This window comes from Podarcis tiliguerta (assembly GCF_965153285.1).
Source record: "Podarcis tiliguerta genome assembly, chromosome: 4".
NCBI lineage: Eukaryota > Metazoa > Chordata > Lepidosauria > Squamata > Lacertidae > Podarcis > Podarcis tiliguerta.
Window position 1 is genome coordinate 19,429,628 of NC_139537.1, and position 23,960 is coordinate 19,453,587.

At 40.2% G+C, this 23,960-nt stretch overlaps 1 protein-coding gene across 1 annotated transcript in view; it reads left to right on the forward strand.

Moving 5' to 3' along the window:
• DYNC2H1 (dynein cytoplasmic 2 heavy chain 1) overlaps window positions 1-23,960 on the forward strand; it is a 154,872-nt gene that overhangs the window by 115,278 nt on the left and 15,634 nt on the right. The window contains exons 84-88 of the mRNA XM_083435941.1: window positions 7,927-8,043; window positions 13,416-13,625; window positions 13,802-13,891; window positions 20,805-20,914; window positions 21,495-21,576. Of these exons, the coding sequence (XP_083292067.1) occupies window positions 7,927-8,043; window positions 13,416-13,625; window positions 13,802-13,891; window positions 20,805-20,914; window positions 21,495-21,576 (609 nt within the window). The remainder of the gene's footprint in view (window positions 1-7,926; window positions 8,044-13,415; window positions 13,626-13,801; window positions 13,892-20,804; window positions 20,915-21,494; window positions 21,577-23,960) is intronic.

The following is a 23,960-nucleotide window of genomic DNA, read 5'->3' on the forward strand; positions in this document are numbered from 1 at the left end:
GGCTAAACAGATGTTAAGGCAAGCCATGGTTTAGCTTCCAGTACTAGAGAGGCAGCTTGAAAATGATTTGACTTAGTGTTAAAGAGGTAAAAGGGATCCCTGACTATTAGGTCCAGTTGTGACTGACTCTGGGGTTGCGGCGCTCATCTCGCTTTATTGGCCGAGGGAGCCAGCGTCCAGCTTCTGGGTCATGTGGCCAGCATGACTAAGCCGCTTCTGGCGAAACCAGAGCAGCGCACGGAAATGCTGTTTACCTTCCCGCTGGAGTGGTACCTATTTATCTACTTGCACTTTGACGTGCTTTCGAACTGCTAGGTTGGCAGAAGCTGGGACTGAGCAACGGGAGCTCACCCCGTCGCGGGGATTTGAACCGCCGACCTTCTGATCAGCAAGTCCTAGGCTCTGTGGTTTAACCCACAGTGCCACCCGCGTCCCTGTTGACTTAGTGTTACATGCAAACAAACTTACTATACATTCTTAGTTAAATTGGAGGAGTGAGATGCAAAGCAGAATAAATCCATGTAACAAAAGACTGGACAGAACCAGGACATTTTTTCTGCCTGCAAGTTATACAGATGCTGAGGAGGTGCTGCTTTTGCTGCTGCTGCTGGATCTAGACAAATATACCTTATTACTAGGGGCTACCTCCCCTGTTCGCTCCCCTTGCCATTCCCTTTGCCAAGCCCCCTTCCCCAACACGTGGCCAGCCCATCCTCTCTTTATACCTTAACCCACCCACCTGCCTATCCCCTCCCAGGCTATCCCACCCCCTTTTAAAGGAGTGCGGGAGGCACTTCAGAGAGAAGTTTGCCAAACTGCTCTCTGAAGCATCTCCCCCCTCCATCACTTGTCTCAGCAGCAATATTCAGTGGAGTGGGGGCACTTCAGAGAGCAGTTTGTGGCAGTCATTGGGGGGGGGGGCTGAAAGGGAGAAAGAAGCTCTTTTCTCTCCTTTGTCCCCCCTCCACCTGCTGCCACAGCTGCGCAGAGAGAGAAGAAAGCCTGAATTTTAGCAGAGTTTTTTCTCTGCTTCTCACAGCAGCATCCATGCCCAGCAGCAACTCTCTCATCATCACTTTATTGTATGGTGGGGGAGCTAGAAAGTGCCTTCCCAACTGGCAGAACCTTCCTCCTTCAGTCATGGGTGTAATGCTTCATTACAGCGTTCATGTATAAAATCAATTGTATGTGAGCCCATACTTTATGGCCAAATAATGGATCTTATCTAGAATATCAATGTGATCTGGAAACCTTCATATGCTGTATTTTACATGCATATGCCCTATTCAAATATTTTACCTACCCATGGAACATCTAGTGGCATTGCATGTCTGACAGGTTTCTTAGGTGCAAGGAGGGGTGCAAACCGGGTCTATGTCTCCCTGTGTATTGTAACTGGGACAGAACAAATGAATGTACTCCCTTGGTTTATTCACACACAGTATATCCATCAGTTTGCTTGTTGGTCTCCTTTTTCTTTTCTATTTTGGCTTATTTGTAATGACTTACGGTTATCTACAGATAAAGACTAACTGACTGTATTCCTAATAAAATGCAGTACATGGCCTCTTCACAGAAACAAGTGGCACATAGTTTTGAACTTTGATGATATTCATATTCACAGCTGGCAGAATGAATGGGTTTTTCACTGTGACAGAGAGGTTCGCTTTTAGTTTGCTTAAGTTAAAATTGCATAAGCTAGCATGTCTCCTGTGATTTGTATTCAAGCTTTTAAGACCTAATTCCCTTGAAAAATATGCTGATGCAGTTCCTTGACATAGTATAAAGCCTGCACATTTTACTTCTGATACTTAGTAAAAACCTCATCTTGCAAATCACTGCCATAAATTATACTTTGGACATGCACAAGACTAGAATGCATATTGGAAGGATACTGAGACAATCTATGTTCTCATAATATTCACTATCCTGACAAAGAGTGCCATTATTGTAGTTACGAATCTTTAGTACTGTCTCATGCTAACAGATCCTTAGTCAAGTTCTCAGTGATATAAGCAAATAAATGATAAAAAATGTAAATGACATTTGGTGTAAGCACTGAGGAAGCTTATGCAGTTTAATTTTTCATACTTAAAAACACATTTCATGGCAGGCTTACGGAAAGAATCCCAGTTTTCTTTTTTAAAACATTTGTAAAACGTTGGATTTCATGTAACCCTTGATTTAAATACTTAACTTAATACAAACATTAAATCTAACTAAGCACCAGGAAGCTTCCCAAAATACAAACAATTCATTTTCAGGAGTGTCAAATTACAAGAGACAAAGGATTTTAACATTAGGGCTTAAGTCTTTAGCATTCTTTTCTGGAAGGATGTTGACTGAAGGTTTCCTTCCATGTCACATTATTTGTACTGCAAATTAGGGATCTGATCCAGCCAGTTTCTTCCACACTCCCTCAGATATGGTTCTCTCATGGTAGAACTGCTGACGAGGAGAGCTGGTTAGCAACACTCGTGTCAGCTTGCCAAATTAGCGAGCAACTGGTGTCTTGAACGTGTTTTCCATTGGCAATGAAGGTAGCCAGAAGGAAGTACTGCAGCCTCTTAGCTGACATGGCCAGTATGATTAAGCCATTTGTCAGCTGGCACAAGAGCTGAAGGTGTTCTTGGCCTAAAATCCTCAGAATCTTCTACGGATCCTCAGACCTTGTTGTCCACCAGCTGCTTTGCCTCACCCGGCACTCTCTACACTCATTTGCCATGGGCTGCCTGTCTTCAGGGTTAACTACCTTGAGTGTGCTTTCAGGCTGCCAGCCCTGACATAGAACAGTGCACTGTTGCTTCTTATCTAACCTTCCCCTCGCTGCATAAGTTGAGGTTTCCAATATGGACCTACCCATAATTTTGTCCAGTACAGATGTATCCTTAACACTAAGTACTGTGCTAGCATATACCACAGCACCACATAGATAGATAGATAGATAGATAGATAGATATAGATGGGTGGCGCTGTGGTCTAAACCACTGAACCTCTTGGGTTTGCCGATCAAAAGTAGGCAGCTCAAATCCATGCAACGGAGTGACCTCCCGTTGCTCTGTCCCAGCTCCTGCCAACCTAGCCATTCAAAAGCATACCAGTGCGAGAAGATAAATAGGTACCGCTCCAATGGGAAGGTAAACGTGCACTCTGGCTTCCGTCATGGTGTCCCGTTGCACCAGAAGCAGTTTAGTCATGCTGGCCACATGACCCGGAAAGCTGTCTGCGGACAAACACCGGCTCCCTTGGCCTGGAAGCAGAGATGAGCACCCAACCCCATAGTTGAATTCTGGACTTAACTGTACAGGGGTCCTTTACCTATACTTATTAGTAAGCACAGCAGTTACAGTCATAGAATTGTAGAGTTGGAAGGGATCCCCAGAGCATCTACTCCTACCCCCCGCAAAGCAGGAAACACAGCTAAAGCATCCTCGACAGATTGACATCCAAGCTCTGCTTAATGACAGAGACTCCACCACCTCCCGAGGGAGTCCATTCCACTGTCTGTACTGTCAGAAAGTTATTCTTTCAGACAATGGAAGCCAGTAAAGTACAGATGAAGCAAAATATCATTTGACACCTCAGCCTGCTCTAGCAAAGGGCTAGGAGAAGAATAAGTTGTTTATATGTACCTCCCCAAAGAGTCTTTCTTGCAGTTAAGTAGAGGCAGGAAATCACTGCATTGGAAAATAGGCTCCATTTTACATTCATCAAAAGTGGACCATGTGACTGAAAATAGCTTTTCTGTGTTTGGATTGAATCAGGGTCATCTTTCATGAGTTTCTTTGCTAGTGTTTATTCAGGGCACATAACATAATTTTTAGATGCTGCTACCTATTTTGAAAACTGTCTGTTGCCATTAACATGGTAAAAAATAGTATATTTTCAAGCGAGGTGATAAAATCTGAGGAAATAACATTTCTGTCACATATATTATACAGTAACTAAATATGGTAGGTGGCAGTAGAGTACTTGCCTTTTTATTTTCCTATTGATGGGGAGATGAAAATGTAGAAGAAGGTTTATTGGCTGATTTTATAAGAAAAAATAATCAAGTCATTAAAGATTTTGTACTTTAGTACAAAAGTCTGCCACAGAGTTTTGAAGAGATAATTCTGCAGAAGCTGTACAAAACTCATTTTTGTCACTTATCTTTGAATTTAATGTATGTTTACATTCTGTGACTTCTTAAAACTGTTGAATAGATTTGCTTAAATAAACAAATGGTTTAGCCATATTTAATATAGAGTAGGGGAAATCTGTAGCTAAACTACATTGCAGACAAAACAGAATCAATTTTTTTAAATACATAAAAATTAACTTAAACATATGCATGTAGTTACTAAAAATTAAAGCAACTTTTAGTTCATATATTATTTTCCAGTTCAGATTTTATCCTTTAAATTGCACATTTCTTGTGAAAATCAACCCTTTCTTTATTCATGTGTATAGAGAGCCTTTCCTATCAACCTTTGTATCTAGTGACTTCGTTCATTAATGGAGGGGAAAGAACAGGGGTCAGCAAACTTTTTCAGCAGGGGGCTGGTCCACTGTCCCTCAGACCTTGTGGGGGGCCGAACTATATTTTTTGGGGGGGAGAATGAACAAATTCCTATGCCCCACAAAATAACCCAGAGATTCATTTTAAATAAAAGCACACATTCTACTCATGTAAAAACATGCTGATTCCCGGACTATCCGTGGGCCAGATTCAGAAGGCTATTGTGCCGGATCTGGCCCCTAGGACTTAGTTTGCCTGCCCACGAACTAGAATGTAAGGTAGAATTATTTAACTCAGGTGGGTTCCTATAACTGTTAGGACTGCAACATAGTATTATGAAGTTCAGGATGAGAGAGGATTTTCAGCCCTAACATTTCATTGTGCCATGGAAAAGGCTGTACTTTTCTTAAGAAGAAATAGTGTGCAAGCACCTCCTCAATTTCTGGCCTTTCTAACCCCAAGTTTGCTTTCCAGGCTTCCAGCTTGCCCTTTGCATTCTCACTTGAACTCCACAGCACTTTTTCCGCTAGTACTTAGATTGTTGTTTAGATTGCAAGAACTTCAGTCACAAGCTAAGATTTTTTTTATATACAAAGGTGGTTTCTTTGCTTGTTTGAGGGTTCTTTTCTTTAGAAACAGAGTGCATTATTGGTTCATAGTGGTTTAGAGTGTTTTCCCCTCTTTCAGTTTTCCAGAAACAAGCATTAAAGTAACCAGTCTGTAACTTCCAGGATTCACCATGAGCTTTTTTTAAAAAAATGGTATTATGTTAACCACTCAGCTATGTGCGTGAGAAACTTTTTTCTGTTTTGGCCTCTGAAAGAAATAATTACTAGTCTTCACCTTCATTTTGCTCCTCTTAAGAGACCAGATAAAGATTAGTTTGGCTAATATGAGTGCAATAAAATATACTCATTTGACAGGATTTTTTTTTGGTAATCCTATATATGTTGGGAGGAATAGGAGGGGGGCATCTAATTACTGTATTTTCCATTGTATAAGAATATATCCCCCCCCCATTTTTTTAAGTTTAAATTTGGTTGTCTTCTTATACATGGAATGTTTAAAATATTTATTTCTTAATTTGGGGCTCAAAAATTAGGGGTTATCTTATACACTGGGGTGTTTTATACAAGGAAAAATACGGTATATGGCTTAGTATATATCTGTGTATCTAGTAGCAGAAATATTGCTTCTGCTCAGAAAAAGCAAGGTTGCATTTTGGATTTCCAGGGGAAGAAAACATTCCCAATAAGTTAAGTGATGCATTTCCATCAAAATTGAAAATCTTTTGTATCTAGTTTGAGAATGGAAATGTTAAAAAAAAAAATCCTCATTTGTGTCTATGTTCCTTTTAAAGCTTGAATTTGTTTTCTTCAATGTTTAGCGAATTAATCGATAGCAACAATTATAAAAGTTAAAATAATACTTCCACAGACTACCAACTAGTGAGGCTTCATGTTCTAGCAAGTCTGATAAATTATTTTAATTTGCTTTCACTGAACCAAACAACAGTACATAATTTATCAGACAAACAAAGAAAATGAAACAGTGCATCATCACACATTTTTCAAGATTAGAAAATCAATCAAAAATGCACTGGTGGACTTTAAGTGGATAATTCCGACTATTTAACAACTAAATAGTTTGCCCTAGAGAAAGATTAATGTTTATTTATTTCAAAAGTTCTGTGTGGCCAAGCAAAACAGGAACTACACTGTAGTTTTAAAATCTTAGAAGAAACAACCATTTTAAATAACATGTAAACAGAAAATAAACATGCCGCTATTTTATTGATCTTGAATTTAAAATTGTTTCATTTCTTCTTGGGAGCTACCCTGACAGCTCTGTTACAGGGCAGCCTGTAAATATTGATAAGATAAATAAATGTCAGTATGGGCAATGCTACTGCATTGCTGTGAAAAAAATGCATAACAATTCATAGATGTTTTATTATTCCAACAAGGACGAAGTAAAATGAAACTATCCCACTTAAACTTCCAAAAATCCCAATGGAACTTTTTTTTTTAAAAGATAAAATACTGATTTCTTGCCAAGATCAAAACTAATAAATGCAGCTGATTTTTTAATATTCCTTGTTGGAAAGATTCCCTCCCCCCTTCACCAGAGCCTCTAGCAAGGCTTATGGCAAGACAGGCGCATGAGGGGTGTGCATGGCATTCTTACAGCTGCCTGTCTCTATAGGCCGAAACAAATGCCAGCATCTATCCCTCAATAGTGATATCAGCAAGACCAGGGGTCAGCAAACTTTTTCTGCGAGGGGCCGATTCACTGTCCCTCAGAACTTGTGGCGGGCTGGACCACATGTGCGTGCATGCGCACACTCCTTCAAAGACAGAGCGGCTGAGATACCTCTAGTCACCATGTTCAGATGGAGCAGGTTGGGCTGGGGAGGGGGCGCCCCGCCGGCGGTGGGTCTCAGCTTGCACGGAGTGGTTGCAGTCACCCAGCTGGCAAGGGCCCCTACCCCAGGGTGTCCATGACCGTTCTGCTAATGTGCCACCGCCAAGCAGCACAGAATAGTATTCCTCTTCCTCCTTCTCCTCCCTCCTCACAGGCCCTCTGCTCCCACTTCTTCCCGCCCCTTCGCTTCTCCTCCTCCCTTCTCGGAGCTAGATGTCAACAAGGCGCCCTGCCCTGCGCCTCACCCTGATTGGCGCAACGAGTCTCGGGAAGGGTCGCCATTGGCAGCCAGCTCGCATCAAAGCGGCCAGTGGAAGGGAGGCCTGAGGTTGCTAAGGCTTCGGATTGGCCCATGTTGCAGAAGTCTGAGCAACCTCAGAGCATGCTGGGAGATTTAGTCGGGGGGGCGGGAGAATCGCGGAAAAAATGGTGATTGCACCAATCCAAGCGGCAGTTGCAGAACCATTCGTGGGCTGGATCCAGAGGGCAATTAGGCCAGATCCGGCCTGCGGACCAGTGTTTGCCGACCCCTGAGCAAGACAATGTATGCTTGCTTCCTTCTCCTACCACAACACAAGAATTTAAATAATATGTGATTCAATCCTGCACATATTTATGATTGCTACAGTTGCATTGCCATCATGAATATACATGCATAACTGGTTAGGGTACTGCAGCCTTGAGTCGGATTTCATAGAATCATAGAGTTGGAAGAGACCACAAGGGCCATCGAGTCCAACCCCCTGCCAAGCAGGAAACACCATCAGAGCACTCCTGACATATGGTTGTCAAGCCTCTGCTTAAAGACCTCCAAAGAAGAAGACTCCACCACACTCCTTGGCAGCAAATTCCACTGTCGAACAGTCGACAGTGCTACATTTGAAGTGCTTGATTCCACCCCAACCTCCAGAAGACAATTCTGTTTATTTGACTTACCCATAACCTTACTAGAGAATTGTCTAAGTGTTCACACACTGTCATATTATCTTTTTATCTCACAGGTAATTTCACAGCTTCGGATCTTGAGCAGGTCTGTAACTGCTGGCTGCAAATTTGACAGGGAAATCTGGTCTAATGAGCTTTCTCCAGTCCTCAATCTATGGAAGAAGCTTAATCAGGTAAGAGGGTCATTTGTTGGTAAGGTTTTCAGTATTACTTTCAACAGAACAGTCTAGGTAAAATGTCTATATCATTCATTTGAAAGATGGGCATTCCACAAAAAGGGAATTCCAGTACAACATGGATTTCAGATAAAATTTTGTTGGAGCCAAAGACTCCTTTCAACTGATGCAATTTTTTTTTCTGTCAGAGAAAAGAATGTGCTGCAGGTTGTAGTAAGGTAGACCTCATTTCGGTACAAATTTTTCAAGAGACAAGTAATATCACCTCACAGGTAGTGAGCATATCTCCAGAAGTGGCGATGCTCAATATAATTGAGGAGTTGGATAAAAAATTGAAAAGTAAAGACCTTTCAACCCACATACTGTTGGCAGCATGTCTCATCATTTCAAGAGTCTGGAAAGATTTAGTGAGCCACTTTAGGCAACCAGTAATCCAAGTTATGTATGATTCTGAGTATTGGTAGAAAACTTAATGCAAAAATTCCAGCTGGCTGAGGACTAGATTTTGTAAAGAAGTTTATTTTCTGTATGGGTTGATTCTATTTTCTGTACTATTGTGGCATATTCAAGGGATCCTTGCAGGTCCTTGTTAAATTCTGACTAAAATAAATTCTACAATATATACTGGTTTATGTAAATTTGTTTTGATTTTCATCATCTGTTTGAATACTATAGGTATTCTTTCTATATTGTTTTAAAAATGGGTACAATAAGTAGATAACTGGAGTGAGAATGGATGAGAAATCTGTACATTTAGGAGACAATAGTGACTATGGCAGAGACCAAAAAGAAAAAATGTTAGTTTTATACTGCTGATATGAAGTTACTTGAGCTTATTCCAAAGCCAAAATTTGAATTATGTCCCTTTCAGTATCAACCTTAAGTCATTGCTGTGAGTGGGAAATATAAATTTAAACAAATAAGCAATGAATTGGATGAAGCCAATAGCATCAGTGTGTGGAAATGCTGTCATGAGTATTGACCAGCACATACAGGATTCCACTTGAATCCAGCTTTTAGCACACCTTTGTAGATGATCCTCCTTCCCCTTTGCACATTTAGTAAATGCATATGAGTAACACCTGAAAAGAATTTTTGTGGTACTCCCTTTCTTAAGCCAGCATTGCAGCTTTTATCTGTTGTAGCCAAATATCTCAGTTGTGAGTTGATGTGCTGGGCTTGGACATTTTCAATCATTGCTTGGAAATCACCCAGGTTGACTGTTGGCACTGTCAAAACTGACTTTGAAAACCATTAGTTGTGGGATATGTATGCAGATCTGCTCAAGTAAGGACCATAATTATTATCTTCCTGGTTCAGTTAGTAGAAACTGCCAACCAAAAATTATACTTTCATACCTGAAAAACTATGAATATTTTTTTAATATAGGTGCCTCTTTCCAAATTCCTTTGCATGAATCACTTTCCATTTTTAATCTACATAATTACTCACTGCATTTTATATTTTATTAAAATCAATATGATTAACTATAGACACATTTCTTTCTGATGGTCATTTTGAATTAAAAATTACTCAGTTAAGAATACTAATCAGCATTAAGTGCCATTTCTGCCCCTCAAAATTATAATTAATTTTGAAATACTTTAATTTTTAAGTGAGGAAACATTGCAGACTTGAAATAATTGTAATAGTTCTCTTTAGTACACATTAATGTATATTTAAAATATATTTCACTATGAAAATTATGAAAACTTGACATCTCTCCACAGCTTACTAAACTACAGAATTTTTGTTACTAAATATTATAATGAACAGTTCTGCAAAGCGTAGCCATTTTTTAAAAAAATATTATAATAATAATGATGATGCATATGTTTGTAATGCTTGGGCTGTAGCTCTGTAGTCAATAAACTAAATTACTTTCATTGTACTGCACTAAAGTGGAACTACTTATCATTTTAAAGTTTCTCTAAAAGTATTATTTCCCTGTTTTGAGCAGGAGATACCCCACAAAAGTAATTTGCATGATACTGTTACTAGGAGTCTCTGCAACAGTTTGTGAGGATTTTTCAAGGGTCCACAAATTTAGTCACCATAGCAACCACACAGTCCCTTTCTTTGTCTCTGATCATGCTGTCAGAGAAAAAGCTCTACCTCTCAACTGAGTCACAGGCACTGGGGTGTGGCAATATAAATATCTGATTTTATGCTGCAATTGGTATAGAGGCATTCTAAGTGCCAATCAACTGCAGGAACTCCCCAGCAAACCCTTGCGCACAACTTTGGGCAAGCCAAAAAAATAACCCCCAACAACTTTTCTGTCTGGATTTTCACTGTTTAAAATATGGCTGTCCTGGAGTTGGTGCTGATCACAAAAAAATGACTTGACCACTAAGGCTTCTATCCTACTGTAGTTTGTAGTCAGTGAAGACACATTGTGGCAGTCTCAGATCATCTGTGCTGTTTTCAAGAAAAGTTCATGAATAGGATAATTTTGAAACCAGACACGGAATGCAAAAGTGTTGCAAAGTTTGTGTATTTGTGTCTATGTAGCAAATTCCTATCACTAGAAATGAGTACAGTGGTACCTTGGGTTACATATGCTTCAGGTTACAGACGCTTCAAGTTACAGGCTACACTAACCCAGAAATAGTACCTCGGGTTAAGAACTTTGCTTCAGGATGAGAACAGAAATCGTGTAGCGACGGTGCAGCGGCAGCAGGAGGCCCCATTAGCTAAAGTGGTGCTTCAGGTTATGAACAGTTTCAGGTTAAGAACAGACCTCCAGAACGAATTAAGTTCTTAATCCACAGTACCACTGTACAAGTCATACCTCGTGTTATGAATGCTGTGGGTTGCATGTTTTTGGGTTGCGGACTGCGCCGAACCCAGAAGCACTGGAACAGGTTACTTCCGGGTTTCGGCACATGTGCAGAAGCTCAAAATGGCGCCATGCGCAGAAGCGCCAAATTGTGTCACACACGTGCACAGACGCAGTGCTTCAGGCTGCGAACGCTGCGGGTTGCGAATGCACCTCCCTCACGGATCACGTTCACAACTTGAGGTATGACTGTACATGATAACTGAGTCTGGACTGGATCTTATATTCACCACATGGATTATTATTATTATTATTATTATTATTATTATTTCTATACAATTTCTAATTACATTTCTATACAGTCCTTCATCCAAAGATCACAGGGCAGTTTACAATATAAAAACACAAAAATGCATACCATAATAACAAATAAAATCAATAACCCGTACATAGTTTAAAAGGCCATAGATCATTGAATTAGCCAAAGGGCTGGCAGAACAATGTTTTTGCCTGGCACCTAAATATATGTAATAATTGGCATCACCATGATGAATTTCCCACCCCATGACCTTAACATCTAGTATGACCCACTGTGTGAGCCATTGTGTAGTGATTTTTCCCCACTAGTAGTTATCAGTGACATGAATTGGTGGTGAAGAAACTCACTATATAAATGTGGGAACAGCGCAGCTGACAACAAGAATAATGTGGTGTGCTAACGTTGTCAAAATAAATTCTGGGGGAGCTTTCCTATTTATTTTCCTTTCTTTTGACAATGGTGACTGGAAAGAGAGTGGTAAATGAAGCCCATGAAAAGCCACCTAAATCAGTTGCAGCCGTCAGGCCATTTTCTGAAGCAACTTCTTGGTAAAAACTGACAGGCGATGAAAGTATTGTCACTGCTGTACCATATAGTAAATGTGATTGATAACTTTTTCCTACGTATTGAATTAAAATTCTAAATAAGTCAGCCACTGTGCTCTTATGAAATTTAGTTCAGCACACTTGTACGCATATAGCAAGAATTAGTCCATTGTGGAAATAGTTTGGCATGTTCAATTGTAACTTTCTTTCCACAAAGTGTGTGTGTGTGTGTGTGTGTGTGTGTGTCTAAATGCAAATTGGGCTACATTAAAACAATAGGTAAAATCATATATATGTAATCTGTTTCTAATTAAAATCTGAGAAGAGCTTGCTTTAATGTAACCTTTTGCCATATACATAAATGTTTTGGTCCTCCATGGTTTGTGAGTCAAACGAAGAAATCTCTGAACATACTTTCCCATGGTTTTATTAATTAAATAAAATGTAGTTTTATAAAATTTAAAAATAAGTGCTGAGTGCTTGCCAGTTGTCTCAGTGTCATCACAAGCATTGGCCAAAACGCTGGAAGAGAGGCACACACTCACTTGCTTGTGTGAATAGCCTTTTTAAAACACACGTCAGGTTGGCATATCATCAGAACCGACTCAAAACCAGCTGATAAAAATGACTGATCTTATTGTACAATTATCAAAAAAGGAAATTTAATGCTGTAAATGTATAATTTCTGTAAAGACTTTTAGCCTGTGTAGCTTTTTACCATTACATATAATATGATTTCAAAGCTTGATTTGGGGGGAAATCAGGAAACAGAAAATTGTATCTGAAGTAATCTTCTGCTAATGGCTTTAGCTGAGCAATTTGCAGAGTTCTGGGGATTTAAGAACATTGATTATTGAAGAGGAAGCAGTAATTAGCTGCATTTAAACTACAGCATCAGATGTTTCCCCAAAATACGAGTTTCAGGTTCATCATGTATAATTCACTTGTTAGAGTCTATTTAAAACATTGTTTACTTCCTGATATATATGTCTATCTGTCTGTCTGTGTGTGTGTGTGTGTGTGTGTGTGTGTGTGTAGGCTTTTAGCTAGGAATAAAACCAAATTTCATAATTGACCTGTCTCAGAAAACAAACACAGTCTTTTCATAATGCACAGGAGCATTATTCAGTGACCATTTGCTGCTAGTGCATTCTGCACTAGATGAAGCTTTTGGACGAGATGCAGAGCATGAGACATAAAACATGTTGTGGTATTCAAGGCTTGAGGTTACCAACGCATGCACTTCTGTGGTCAGGCTGTCACATTACAAGAATGGTTACACATGGTGTGCCAGCCAGAGCTGGTAAAAAGCACTCTTGGCCACGTGGGTCACATTGGACGCCGCTCACAGAGATGTGCCAAGGAGTACCCTCACAATGTGTACCTGCTTCTTTAGAGAGAGTGCCACCCCATCCAGAACTGGCAGTCCTGTGTTCTCCTGGACACAGGAACAACCCACCCACACATTCTCCATCTTTCCAGGATTCAAGCTCAGTTTATTGACCCCCATCCAGTCCAGCAATGCATCCAGGCACCAGACCAAGGCTTGTACAGGTTCTCCTGACTCCAGTGTAATGGAGAAATAGAATTTAGTATCACTGATGATACCCTGTTCCAAACCGCTAGTGGCAAGTCCCAACAGCTTCATATATATGTTGAATAGCATTAGGGACAAAATAATACCCTGTGTCACCCCACTGAATAACATTTTTTCCCCTTTTAGAATTCAAATCTGATTCATCAGAAGGTGTCCCCTCCTTCTGAGCGTCAAGGATCTCCAATCCTTTCATTCATTATTCTCGAACAGTTCAATGCCATTCGCTTAGTTCAGAGTATTCATCTGTCTCTCGCTGCTCTCAGTAAAGTCATCAGAGGAACCTCGCTGTTGAGTTCAGAAGTACAACAACTAGCAAGTGCTTTGCTAAACCAAAAGGTAAGGTCTTCTTTTAAATTCTCATTGTACATAATACATCTTTATTCTGTAAATATGGCAAGCTTGAACCAAAGCCAACTCATTTAGCTAAGTGCAAGTTTTAATCTTCAGTTAGGTTCTTGTGTGACTCACAAAGCTCAGCAATGCCTGCAATTATTATCGTCTTCTTCTTTCAGTGCCCTGTAACATGGCAGAGCAAATGGGAAGGCCCAGAAGATCCTTTGCAATATCTCAGAGCCGTTGTAGCACGAGCACATGCTATCCAGGTACAATTTAATATTTCTCTAAGATTCAGAATTTTAATAATAAAAAGTAAAGTTCACGTGTGTTCTATTTATATTTCATATTCATACCTACCTTTCTTTTATTAAAGGCAATCTCTAGGTAGCTTGTATTGGAGTGTTCCACAAATACAGTTTTGTCTACATAACACTTTCACATATAGCAAGGTGGGGGAGCGGAAGGTGTGGAACCTATTTCATAGAACTGACTAGAATCATAGACTTGTAGAGTTTATACCTTGTAGCATAAATTCCCACTTCACTTGCTTTTTTAAAAAAACAGCAACATGTCATTAAATTCATATAACACTTGACTGTAAAAAACCTCAAAGTGGTTTACAAAAAGAATAGAACAATAAAATTATCAATACAAACTGTTAACAATAGTTGGGCGTTTAAAACACCCAAATAATAATTAAAATCAGTGATTAGTTTTTAAAAAACCAACACCCAGATTAAAATATATGTTCTACACTTCTGTCGAACATAAAAAGTTGAGCGTGTGCCAAAAAAGCAGGTCCCTGCCTGATGTCAGTAAGCAGGAAGTTCCAAATTGTAGGTGCTGCCACACCAAAAGATCTATTTCTTTGAAATGTGGAACAAGTATTATTGGGCATTTGTAACAGTGCTAGTTCCACAAATCATCAAGACGAAGTAAACGGGTTGCAAGTCGTTCAGGGCTTCATATACTAATAATAACACCTGGTAGCAAATTGGCAACCAGTGCAGGTCTCTGAACACAGGCGTTGACAGGGTCTCACTCCTGCCAGCAACCGTGCTGCAGTATTCTGCACTAATTGCAGCTTCCAGATCAAGCACAAGCGAAGCCTCACATAGAACACGTTGCAGTACAGTAGTACCTCCGGTTACATGACCCTCTGGTTACGTAAACTTCAGGATGCAAAAGGGGCAAATCCGGAAGTATTTGACTGGGTTTCTCTGCACATGCATGTGCAGAAGCGGTCTACCGCCGCATGCATGGAAGCGGTCCTCAGATTGTGGAAACCTCAGAATTCGACCGGACCTCTGGAACGGATCCCGTCCGCAACCGGAGGTACCACTGTAATCTGGTCTTGAAGTAGTATGAACCAGTGGCGTAACGTGGGTTGTCAGCACCCGGGGCAAGGCAAGTAATTTGCGCCCCCTAACCCATGGATTTGCGCCCCCTATCCCGTGGATTTGCGCCCCCTAACCCTAACCCCCAGATGTTGCGCCTGGTGCGGCCGGCCCCCCCTGCACCCCCCACGCTACGCCACTGGTATGAACCCCTGTGACTAAAGGTTTCCAAGCTTTTACATGGATATATTGTCCTTGCATCCATAGTTTCAGGAAAGGTGTTGGGGTTGTGTTGGGTGTTTTTGCCTGGAGTCCTGTAATGTTCTGTGATTTAAGTTTACACTACACAAAGCCAGAATGATATAGTCCCATGCCCTGTCCTATGAGCTATGCTCTCCCTCTCAGGAGTTGATGGTTTGCTGGTGGTGTGCTGTCACTAGGCTTGGGAGTTACTCTGATTCCTATATTTCACCATGGTAGCACAAGCAGAACACAAAGAGGTGGCTTTTCTCTCTCCACTAAGTTCATATGGCTTACTCTACTTCAAAAGCTGGCATGATGTTATAAGGATAAGAAGAATATGATTTGGCAGGTGTCCATTTTTCAGTGGGCACTAGGACACCAGCGTGTGGGGTTGTGTTCTGGTTGCTTGAGGCAGGAAAAAATCATTTAAAGGTAATTTAATTTGAAAAAGTAACTCATGTCTAGGGTATTCTAAATACTTAGTGGATAGTTTCCCAAGAAAACTAAAAAATATGAAGAAACATTTTAGCTTTTATTTAGACAAATGAAAGTGTACATTGGAGTAAATGCGCAAAACTCTAGTCGTGGTTTTTGAAAGTCAGATAACATTTTTCATTCTTACTGAAGAATCTGACTCCTTCAGAAGCTGAGGTGAATTTGTATGCAAGCATTCCCTTTGGTACTACAAAATACCTTGACGGTGGTTCTCGGAACTTCTATGAAGATCCAACCTTAGCACATCCCATGACAGATATTGTAGTCAAAAGGTTATTATTGCCAGCTCCAAAATTCATTTCCTTAATAGGCTCCCTTGAATTGTCTGTAGGTGATGCATATTGCATTAGGAAGTTCTATAATAAAGAGTGTTTTAATTTCATTCTTTCATATAAAATGACTTTACCCTTGGGAACACGTAATGAGATGAAGAATGCACTAGCAAATTAACATCTCAGCCTGTCATATTGCTAAGGATTATTAGATACATTAGGCCACTCCACAGGCATGAAACCTTATTAAACCTTGAGGAAGCTTTGTGACAATAATGTTTTGTGTGTGCTAGTTTCTGGTAGTTATTTTAGCCAAATTTGCATCGCCGAGGGAATTATTTACAGTGTTCTGTCTCTGGCATTTAGAGTGCAGTCTCTGCTTCTGGGAATAGCACCTCTTCCTTGTTGAACACTGATTTAATCTTCTGATTCCACAGGGCAACTGGGAGAGGGGGGCAGAGGAGAGGCTTCCTGGGTACCCAGATTATCCCCACCTCTATGGAAACACTCTCTCTGACAATGCTACAAATGTTTTGCCTTTGCGCCTTGCCTCCAGCACCCTAGTGCAGTACAGCTATGTCATGAAGAGGATGGACAAGATTCCTGTCACAACACCATGTGTGTTCTGTATGTGCTTAAGCTGTAGCTAAATCTATATACTAGCAGGAGAGGACAGGCTAGTTTATTATGTCCAGAACCAGGACTAGGATATGTATTAATTCAAAAAACTGCTGCCTCACTTGAGGTCAGGGACGCGGGTGGCTCTGTGGGTTAAACCACAGAGCCTAGGACTTGCCAATCAGAAGGTCGGCGGTTCAAATCCCTGCGACGGGGTGAGCTCCCGTTGCTCAATCCCAGCTCCTGCCCACCTAGCAGTTTGAAAGCACGTCAAAGTGGAAGTAGATAAATAGGTACCGCTCTGGCGGGAAGGTAAACGGCATTTCCGTGCGCTGCTCTGGTTCGCCAGAAGCGGCTTAGTCATGCTGGCCACATGACCCGGAAGCTGTACGCCGGCTCCCTTGGCCAGTAAAGTGAGATGCGCGCCGCAACCCAAGAGTCGGTCAAGACTGGACCTAATGGTCAGGGGTCCCTTTACCTTTACCTTTACACTTGAGGTCAGTTCTAATCCCTCATTTTCCTTTAGTTCTAGTAACACTGGAGTTCTTTCCTGTAACAATATCCCACAGCACTATTCATGTGAATACAGTGGTGCCTTGCAAGACGAAAAGAATCCGTTCCGCGGGTCTTTTCGTCTTGTGGTTTTTTCGTCTTGCGAAGCAAGCCCATTGACGGAGTAGCGCTATTAGCGCTATTGGCTAAAAAAGGGCTAAAAACGGCTTTTAAACACTTGGGAGATTAGCGGTTTTGCTGCTAAAATGCTTTTAGCAGCTTAGCGATTCAAAATAAGGGGTTTGGAGCAAAAAAAAAAAAAAAAATCAAAATTTTCCGTCATTTTTCGTCTTGCGAAGCAAGCCCATAGGGAAATTCGTCTTGCGAAGCGCCTCTGCAGACGGAAAACCCTTTCGTCTTGCGGGTTTTCCGTCTTGCGAGGCATTCGTCCTGCGGGGCACCACTGTACTTAAATCGCATGGGTGGACCAATGTGATGTGTCGTTCCCATCTGATTGGTTGCCCTCTTGGCCAGGCACTATCTGTGTCTATTTTCTGACATTTACAAAAGCACTGTGGAATAATTCAACTGGAAATTTCAACACCTTTGCTGTAGTTTTTTTTATATAATCTCTCGGCCATTTCAATGCAATCTAAAATGGGAAGTTCACAATGAATTCTGCATCGAATTTAACTGTCTAATAAGTATATATTTTAAAAAGAAAAATTCCGGCATTAAACTAAAATATAGTGATGTTAAAAAGTTTGTGTATTTAAATATCAATCTCCCAGCCAAGCTAACAGATTTTATTAAACAGCAAATTAGGAGTGATTACTTCAGACTTCATGTGATTGTCAAACATTGCAGTCTCTTACAATTTTATTGAATATAACTGCTTGCCCATAACTTTCTTGAGGAACTGAATTAAATGTTTTTGAAGGCGCTGCTAAAATGAATTTATTAAAAACAAATTACAAAATGATTCCCATGACCACTTAGATACTGAACAATTTACAAAATGCTGTTTTTCTAATGGGGAATTGCAATTATGGCCATGCTATAAAAGGAACTGTTGTTAAATCATTGAAAGGAGCATGCAGAGATGCCCAGTGTACAACTAATGAATACAGAAAAGGGGAACAAAATCAAATCACTCTTAATTGTAAGGGATGAACATTCATAATCTGTGTTGTGACACATTTAAAGGTCACCTGATTAAATGGCTGTGTCTGAGAGAAAGACCACAGCAACATATTTTGACCCTGACAGAAAAGCAAATTACAATTTATTTAGTGATATTATTGTTTCAGTGGCTTTTTCAACAATGACTCAGTGCTATAAAACTAGCAACATTTTTTGAAAAATAGATATATTTTTAATATGAAGCTAGCTAGCTCCCCACACTTTGTCACATGAATCAGGCAGCTCCTACAAAGGATGGAGGTGACCAGAGCCAACTAGTGAGCCGTTGAGAAGGATATCCTGATGGCACTAGCCTAAGATGTTCCAGCTGTGATTAGATGAAAAGAGGAGACACTTCAATGCAAGGAGCTGCATGCCATGGGCAGAACATCAGGGAATTCTGTGCTTCTTTGCTGATCAGAACATGCATTGCTCAGCATAGAAACCACAGAGATGGTTAAGAAGTTATTGTTTGGGGACTTGAGGGCTGTTTTTTTATGAAAGAGTGCAAAGCGTAAAGGAAGAAGAAATCCATATGAGGGTATAAAGAGGAGCCCCAGTCTTGGTCCTCTTCCTTTAAGTGCATGTGATATATGACTCTAGCATGGAGGGCTCTGTTCAGTGAAACAGTGGGATGCATGAGCATCTCATGAATGTGAAGTTCATCCATATTGTCCTGGAAGAAAAAGGAACAAAAAAAATATGAGGTCAGAGGACACTGACGTGTTCTCTGTCAGTTGTTCGCTGAACTTCTAAACCCATCCAATATATTTTGGATAAGGATAGATTTCAGAAAATGAATTAGTTGCATTTTGGTTGGTTTCTTTTTATGACTGAGAATTTCATGGTCTCTTTATTCTGATGCACGGCATATGTGGATTTCACTTTATGATAAATATTGCACTTCAAAATCCAAAAATTATAACTAACGGGCCTCTTATTGTCCAGTGCATTGTGCTGAGCTGAAGGAAAATGTCTGTTACTGGATATGTGAGTGTGATAATGATACGTATTTATGAAAGCTATGTGGCACTTCAGCTATTTTATTTCATAATATATTGTGACCATTGTTGCCATAATTCACCAACTTTCACTTCACATGCAAAATTTATGTGGGGTACTATGTTTCTATAATGTTTAGTGACGCATATGTATTATGGTTAGCTGTGTATAAAATTCAGTGTAATTTGTGAACTAATTTATGTATGGTAACTATAAGGCTTACTCAGAATCATAGTAAATATTGTTATATCCAGTGGCGTATTCATTTGAGAAGAGATTAATGTTCTTTGTGACATATTGTGTACTAAGAAGGGATACATACAGGGAAAACAGACAAGCCAATTTGAATTTGTGGGCCAGTTCACAGCTTGTATCCCATAAGTCCCATTCATCAAACAAGACTGTTCTTCTTTTCATAAAACTATTTTTTTGTTTCAACGTGGAAACAATCATTTCCAGATAATACTAGAAGATTTTTATACTTCATTTTACCTTATAGATATGACATACAGAGCCCACTCTATCATTCCATAAGTCCCACAGTCTGTCTTCTCTGAAGAAGATCAGGAACAAATAAGCCATTTTAGAGCTAAAAGGCTTAACTTCATTAAAAGTAATAATCCAGGATAGATATTAGAAGGATGCAGGCTCAATGTTCCTGTGTTTCTTTCCACAAGAAGACGAATGACATCAAGCATTATTAGTTCAGGGTTCTCCCACTCAAAAATCTGCCCCACAATTTCCTTTTGTTTAGACAACTGTCACATATCAGGACCTTCTAGTTTCCCAGACCACTCTGTTACATCGTAAGCTCCTCTCTCAAGCACCAAATTTTCACTTGAGGGTTCACCTACATACCAGGATAGGCAGATTCTTTCTGAGAACAGAAAATGGAAGATTCTTTTCCTAGCAGATGCAGTCCACAGTTCTCACAATCACTTTAATTTTGTGTGATTTATATATTCATTTTAAGCTGCCTTGAATTTGATTTTATCATAGAAAGATTAAGTATAAATGTCAAAATAAATAAATTGAACGATCCAATTTAGGGGATTAATAGCATTTTATATGGAGACGACGTTTGCTTGAATGGAAAACACAATCCAAGTTAAGTCTCTCTTCTTTTGCAGTCTGATGTAAAAGGGTTGACTTCCCATGGCATTCACTTACCTCCTGACATTTTCCAGAATGGGGTTTTTTAAATATTATTTTTAGGATAACAAGACACCCCCATTCTCATTGTACATGAATTTCTCGCTCCCTGAGCTGGGAGCTGGCATATGAGTAAAAAAACCTAGTCATGTTGTGCATCACCTTCATCTTTCTTGCCCCTCAATCACACTAAAATCAAGTTCAAAGTGCATTTGTCATTTGCATCCAAAACTACAGTCCTGGTTATATGCATTCATGTCAGTGGGACCTATAAGCATATAACGTATAGAGGATTGGTGGGCAAATGTATTCAAGATTCAAGACCATTTACAACAGTAAACTAGGTGTTTTCCCCCAATTAATGTGCAATATTGTTACCTTTGTAGAATTGGGTGAGTAAAGCAGAAAAGCAGATCCTGCTCTCAGATACCCTTGACCTCTCAGAACTGTTCCACCCTGACACATTTCTCAATGCCTTACGACAAGAGACCGCAAGGTAAGTGAATTGGTTGCCATTTTATGAAACTCTTAATACCTTTGCTTTCCTTTTATTGCCTCCTGTTTGCCTTTCTTTCCATGAAAATACTAAACGGCAGCAATCAAAAACATTCTCTTCTGCATGGAGCCCAGTTGGTCCCCACTCTCTCTCTCCTGCCCTCTTGTTATGACATTTTTCTATTTAGAGAGACTTGTAGTTAATTGCATTAGAAACCTGTGGTTTTTATCTTCTTTTATGGACTCTCTTTTAGATATATGTTAAAGATATTATACATTTGCGTTAAAAATTTATGTTCAATTCTTATTCAATTCTTATTCAGATTCAATTCTTATTCTTATTCAGATTCAAAATTCAATTCTTATTCAGATTGAAACAATATTGTTTGAAAAAAAATACTTCTATCTTATTTTTCATTGCCAGAAATATTTTGTTTTACAGAATGCTGTATTTTCTCTTGCTCCTTTTTTAAATAAAAAAAATCCAGTTCCCTTACTCAGCAGATGAATCTGTTATTTTAAGTTTCTTATGGTCTTATGAAATACATTATTTAGGTTTTCATCTTATTTCTCTCTTCTAGGGTGATGGGCTGTTCAGTAGACAGCCTAAAATTTACAGCATCCTGGAAAGGTCAGATACGAGCAGCAAAGCTCCAAGTTCAGGTATTCTGCATGTTCATGTTTTTCTCATTCACTGAAGCTTCCATGAAATTCTATGAAAGCCAATTGAAATGTCCTTTCATTTGTTCTATTGAAATTAAAGCCTGCCCAGTCCCCAGACATGTGATGAGTTACCTAATTACCCTAGACACTCTTATTTTCTATGGGAACCAAAGGCCAATAACATTTTTCACCACTTCTGGAAGACAAACGTGCAGGTCCCCAGAAGAAATTATTCTAAAAGCTGAGTATGGGGGTCCCAAAAAATGTTACTAGAATCCACTGCTGTAGCACACAAACTAAATTCTCTTCCTTTAAGATGCTTTCCTCTTAGAGTGGTTCTCTGGTAAATGGTGCTTTCTATAGGCAGCAGTAGCCAGCTTGATGGTGTTGCACCTCTGTCTTCCCAACATTGAGCATCACTGCTGCTTACTAAAAGTGGGAGGGATGGGGCACAGGGAGCTCAGTGTGGTGTGAATGCAATAGTAGGAACATCCGATTGGTTGCACCACACTGAGCTTCCCATACCCCACCCTTCTCGGTTAGCAGCAGCAGTGCTCGATATTGGGAAGCCAGGTGTGCAATGCTGCCCTGCCTGTGCCACTCCACTGATCACTGCTGGCTGTAACATGTGAGTATCACAGAAAGGTAAGCTTGTCACTTGTCACTACCTTGCCAACAAAGGTCCGTATAGTTGAAGCTATGGTTTTCCCAGTAGTGATGTATGGAAGTGAGAGCTGGACCATAAAGAAGGCTGATCGCCGAAGAATTGATGCTTTTGAATTATGGTGCTGGAGGAGACTCTTGAGAATCCCATGGACTGCAAGAAGATCCAACGTATCCATTCTGAAGGAAATCAGCCCTGAGTGCTCACTGGAAGGACAGATCGTGAAGCTGAGGCTCCAATACTTTGGCCACTTCATGAGAAGAGAAGACTCCTTGGAAAAGACCCTGATGTTGGGAAAGATTGAGGGCACAAGGAGAAGGGGGTGACAGAGAACAAGATGGTTGGACAGTGTTCTCGAAGCTACCAGCATGAGTTTGACCAAACTGCAGGAGGCAGTGGAATACAGAAGCGCCTGGCGTGCTGTGGTCCATGGGGTCACGAAGAGTTGGACACAACTAAACGACTAAACAAAGCTTGTCACTTCAGCAACTGTTAGTCCTGGCGCCAATAGAAGCCTGGCAGAAGTAATCACCTTGAGGCAGAAATAACACTTCAAGGACTGGCAGAGTCCTCGGGGAGGGGTTGGGGGGGGGGACAGCACGGCATGCATAACAAGACGATGTTTAGATTTAAAATGAACTGATTAAGAAAAAGACCAGTTGACAGGAGCAAAGGCATTTGTTGTGGCTTAATGAAGGCTAGGACTTGCAGATCGTAAATCTGGGAGCGGATTGTCAACAAATACAAACGCATTTTTCAGACATTCAGACTTCTGATACGGTTTTCAAGTGTATCTGTAAAGGTCACCTAACAATTTTTGGATCCTCTCTGAAAGACAATTTGAAGTGCAGCTGCTCTTTAGTCAGGTACCTGAACCAAGTTTACAGCTTGGTCCAGAGGGATTTCCAATCCTGAAATGGATAATTAATTCACCAGATAACCTCAAGGCATGATTAGGGTAACAATTCCTTCTTATTAAGGCTATGAGGAATTCTTGATTCAGAGTCAATTTGTACATTATTATATCTTTTTAATGACATATGGAATTACTTGGACAGAGACTCTACCCTGACACATCTCATGCCCATATGCGAATACATGCCTTTTGTCATAATTTTAAATCACTGGGAAATGAAAAATAAAGAGATGTTCCCAATGACATTTTAGCAGTAGCATGAATTCAGTTAAAACAGAATATAAAGACTTTAGAGAAAATATATCCCAAGCTATGTCTTCAAGTTTTGCAAACATCAGATGTGCTGCTTATACACACAAATATTAAAACCATACAGACACTTGGCTCTGTATAAACTAAAGAGAAGCATGGCTGTGCCTTCCCGGTGGCTTTCCAGTTGAGTTGTGATCGCACTTAATGATCATTCAGTTCCTACAGTGGAGAACCTGAACCAAGAAAATCAGAGATTCTTTGCAATCTGCCAGCTTACACATTTGTTTGAAATAAAGTGAAGCTTGATGTGTGTGAGCAAATTTATCTAATAATGATCATGAAGGCTGCATTGCTACTTAAGGCACAACAGTATTTTATTTTTCTATTAGTGCTGCAAATCATTCCTTCCTTTGACTCGTAGGAGGAAAGATAAGGGATGAGCTCTTTCTTTCTCCCTCATTTCTGTCTCTTCCTAGCCTCTTCCCTGCCATTCCATGTTCCCAACTCCCAGCAGTAAAGGCAAAACTACTGCATTATTTGTCCTGGATGGCA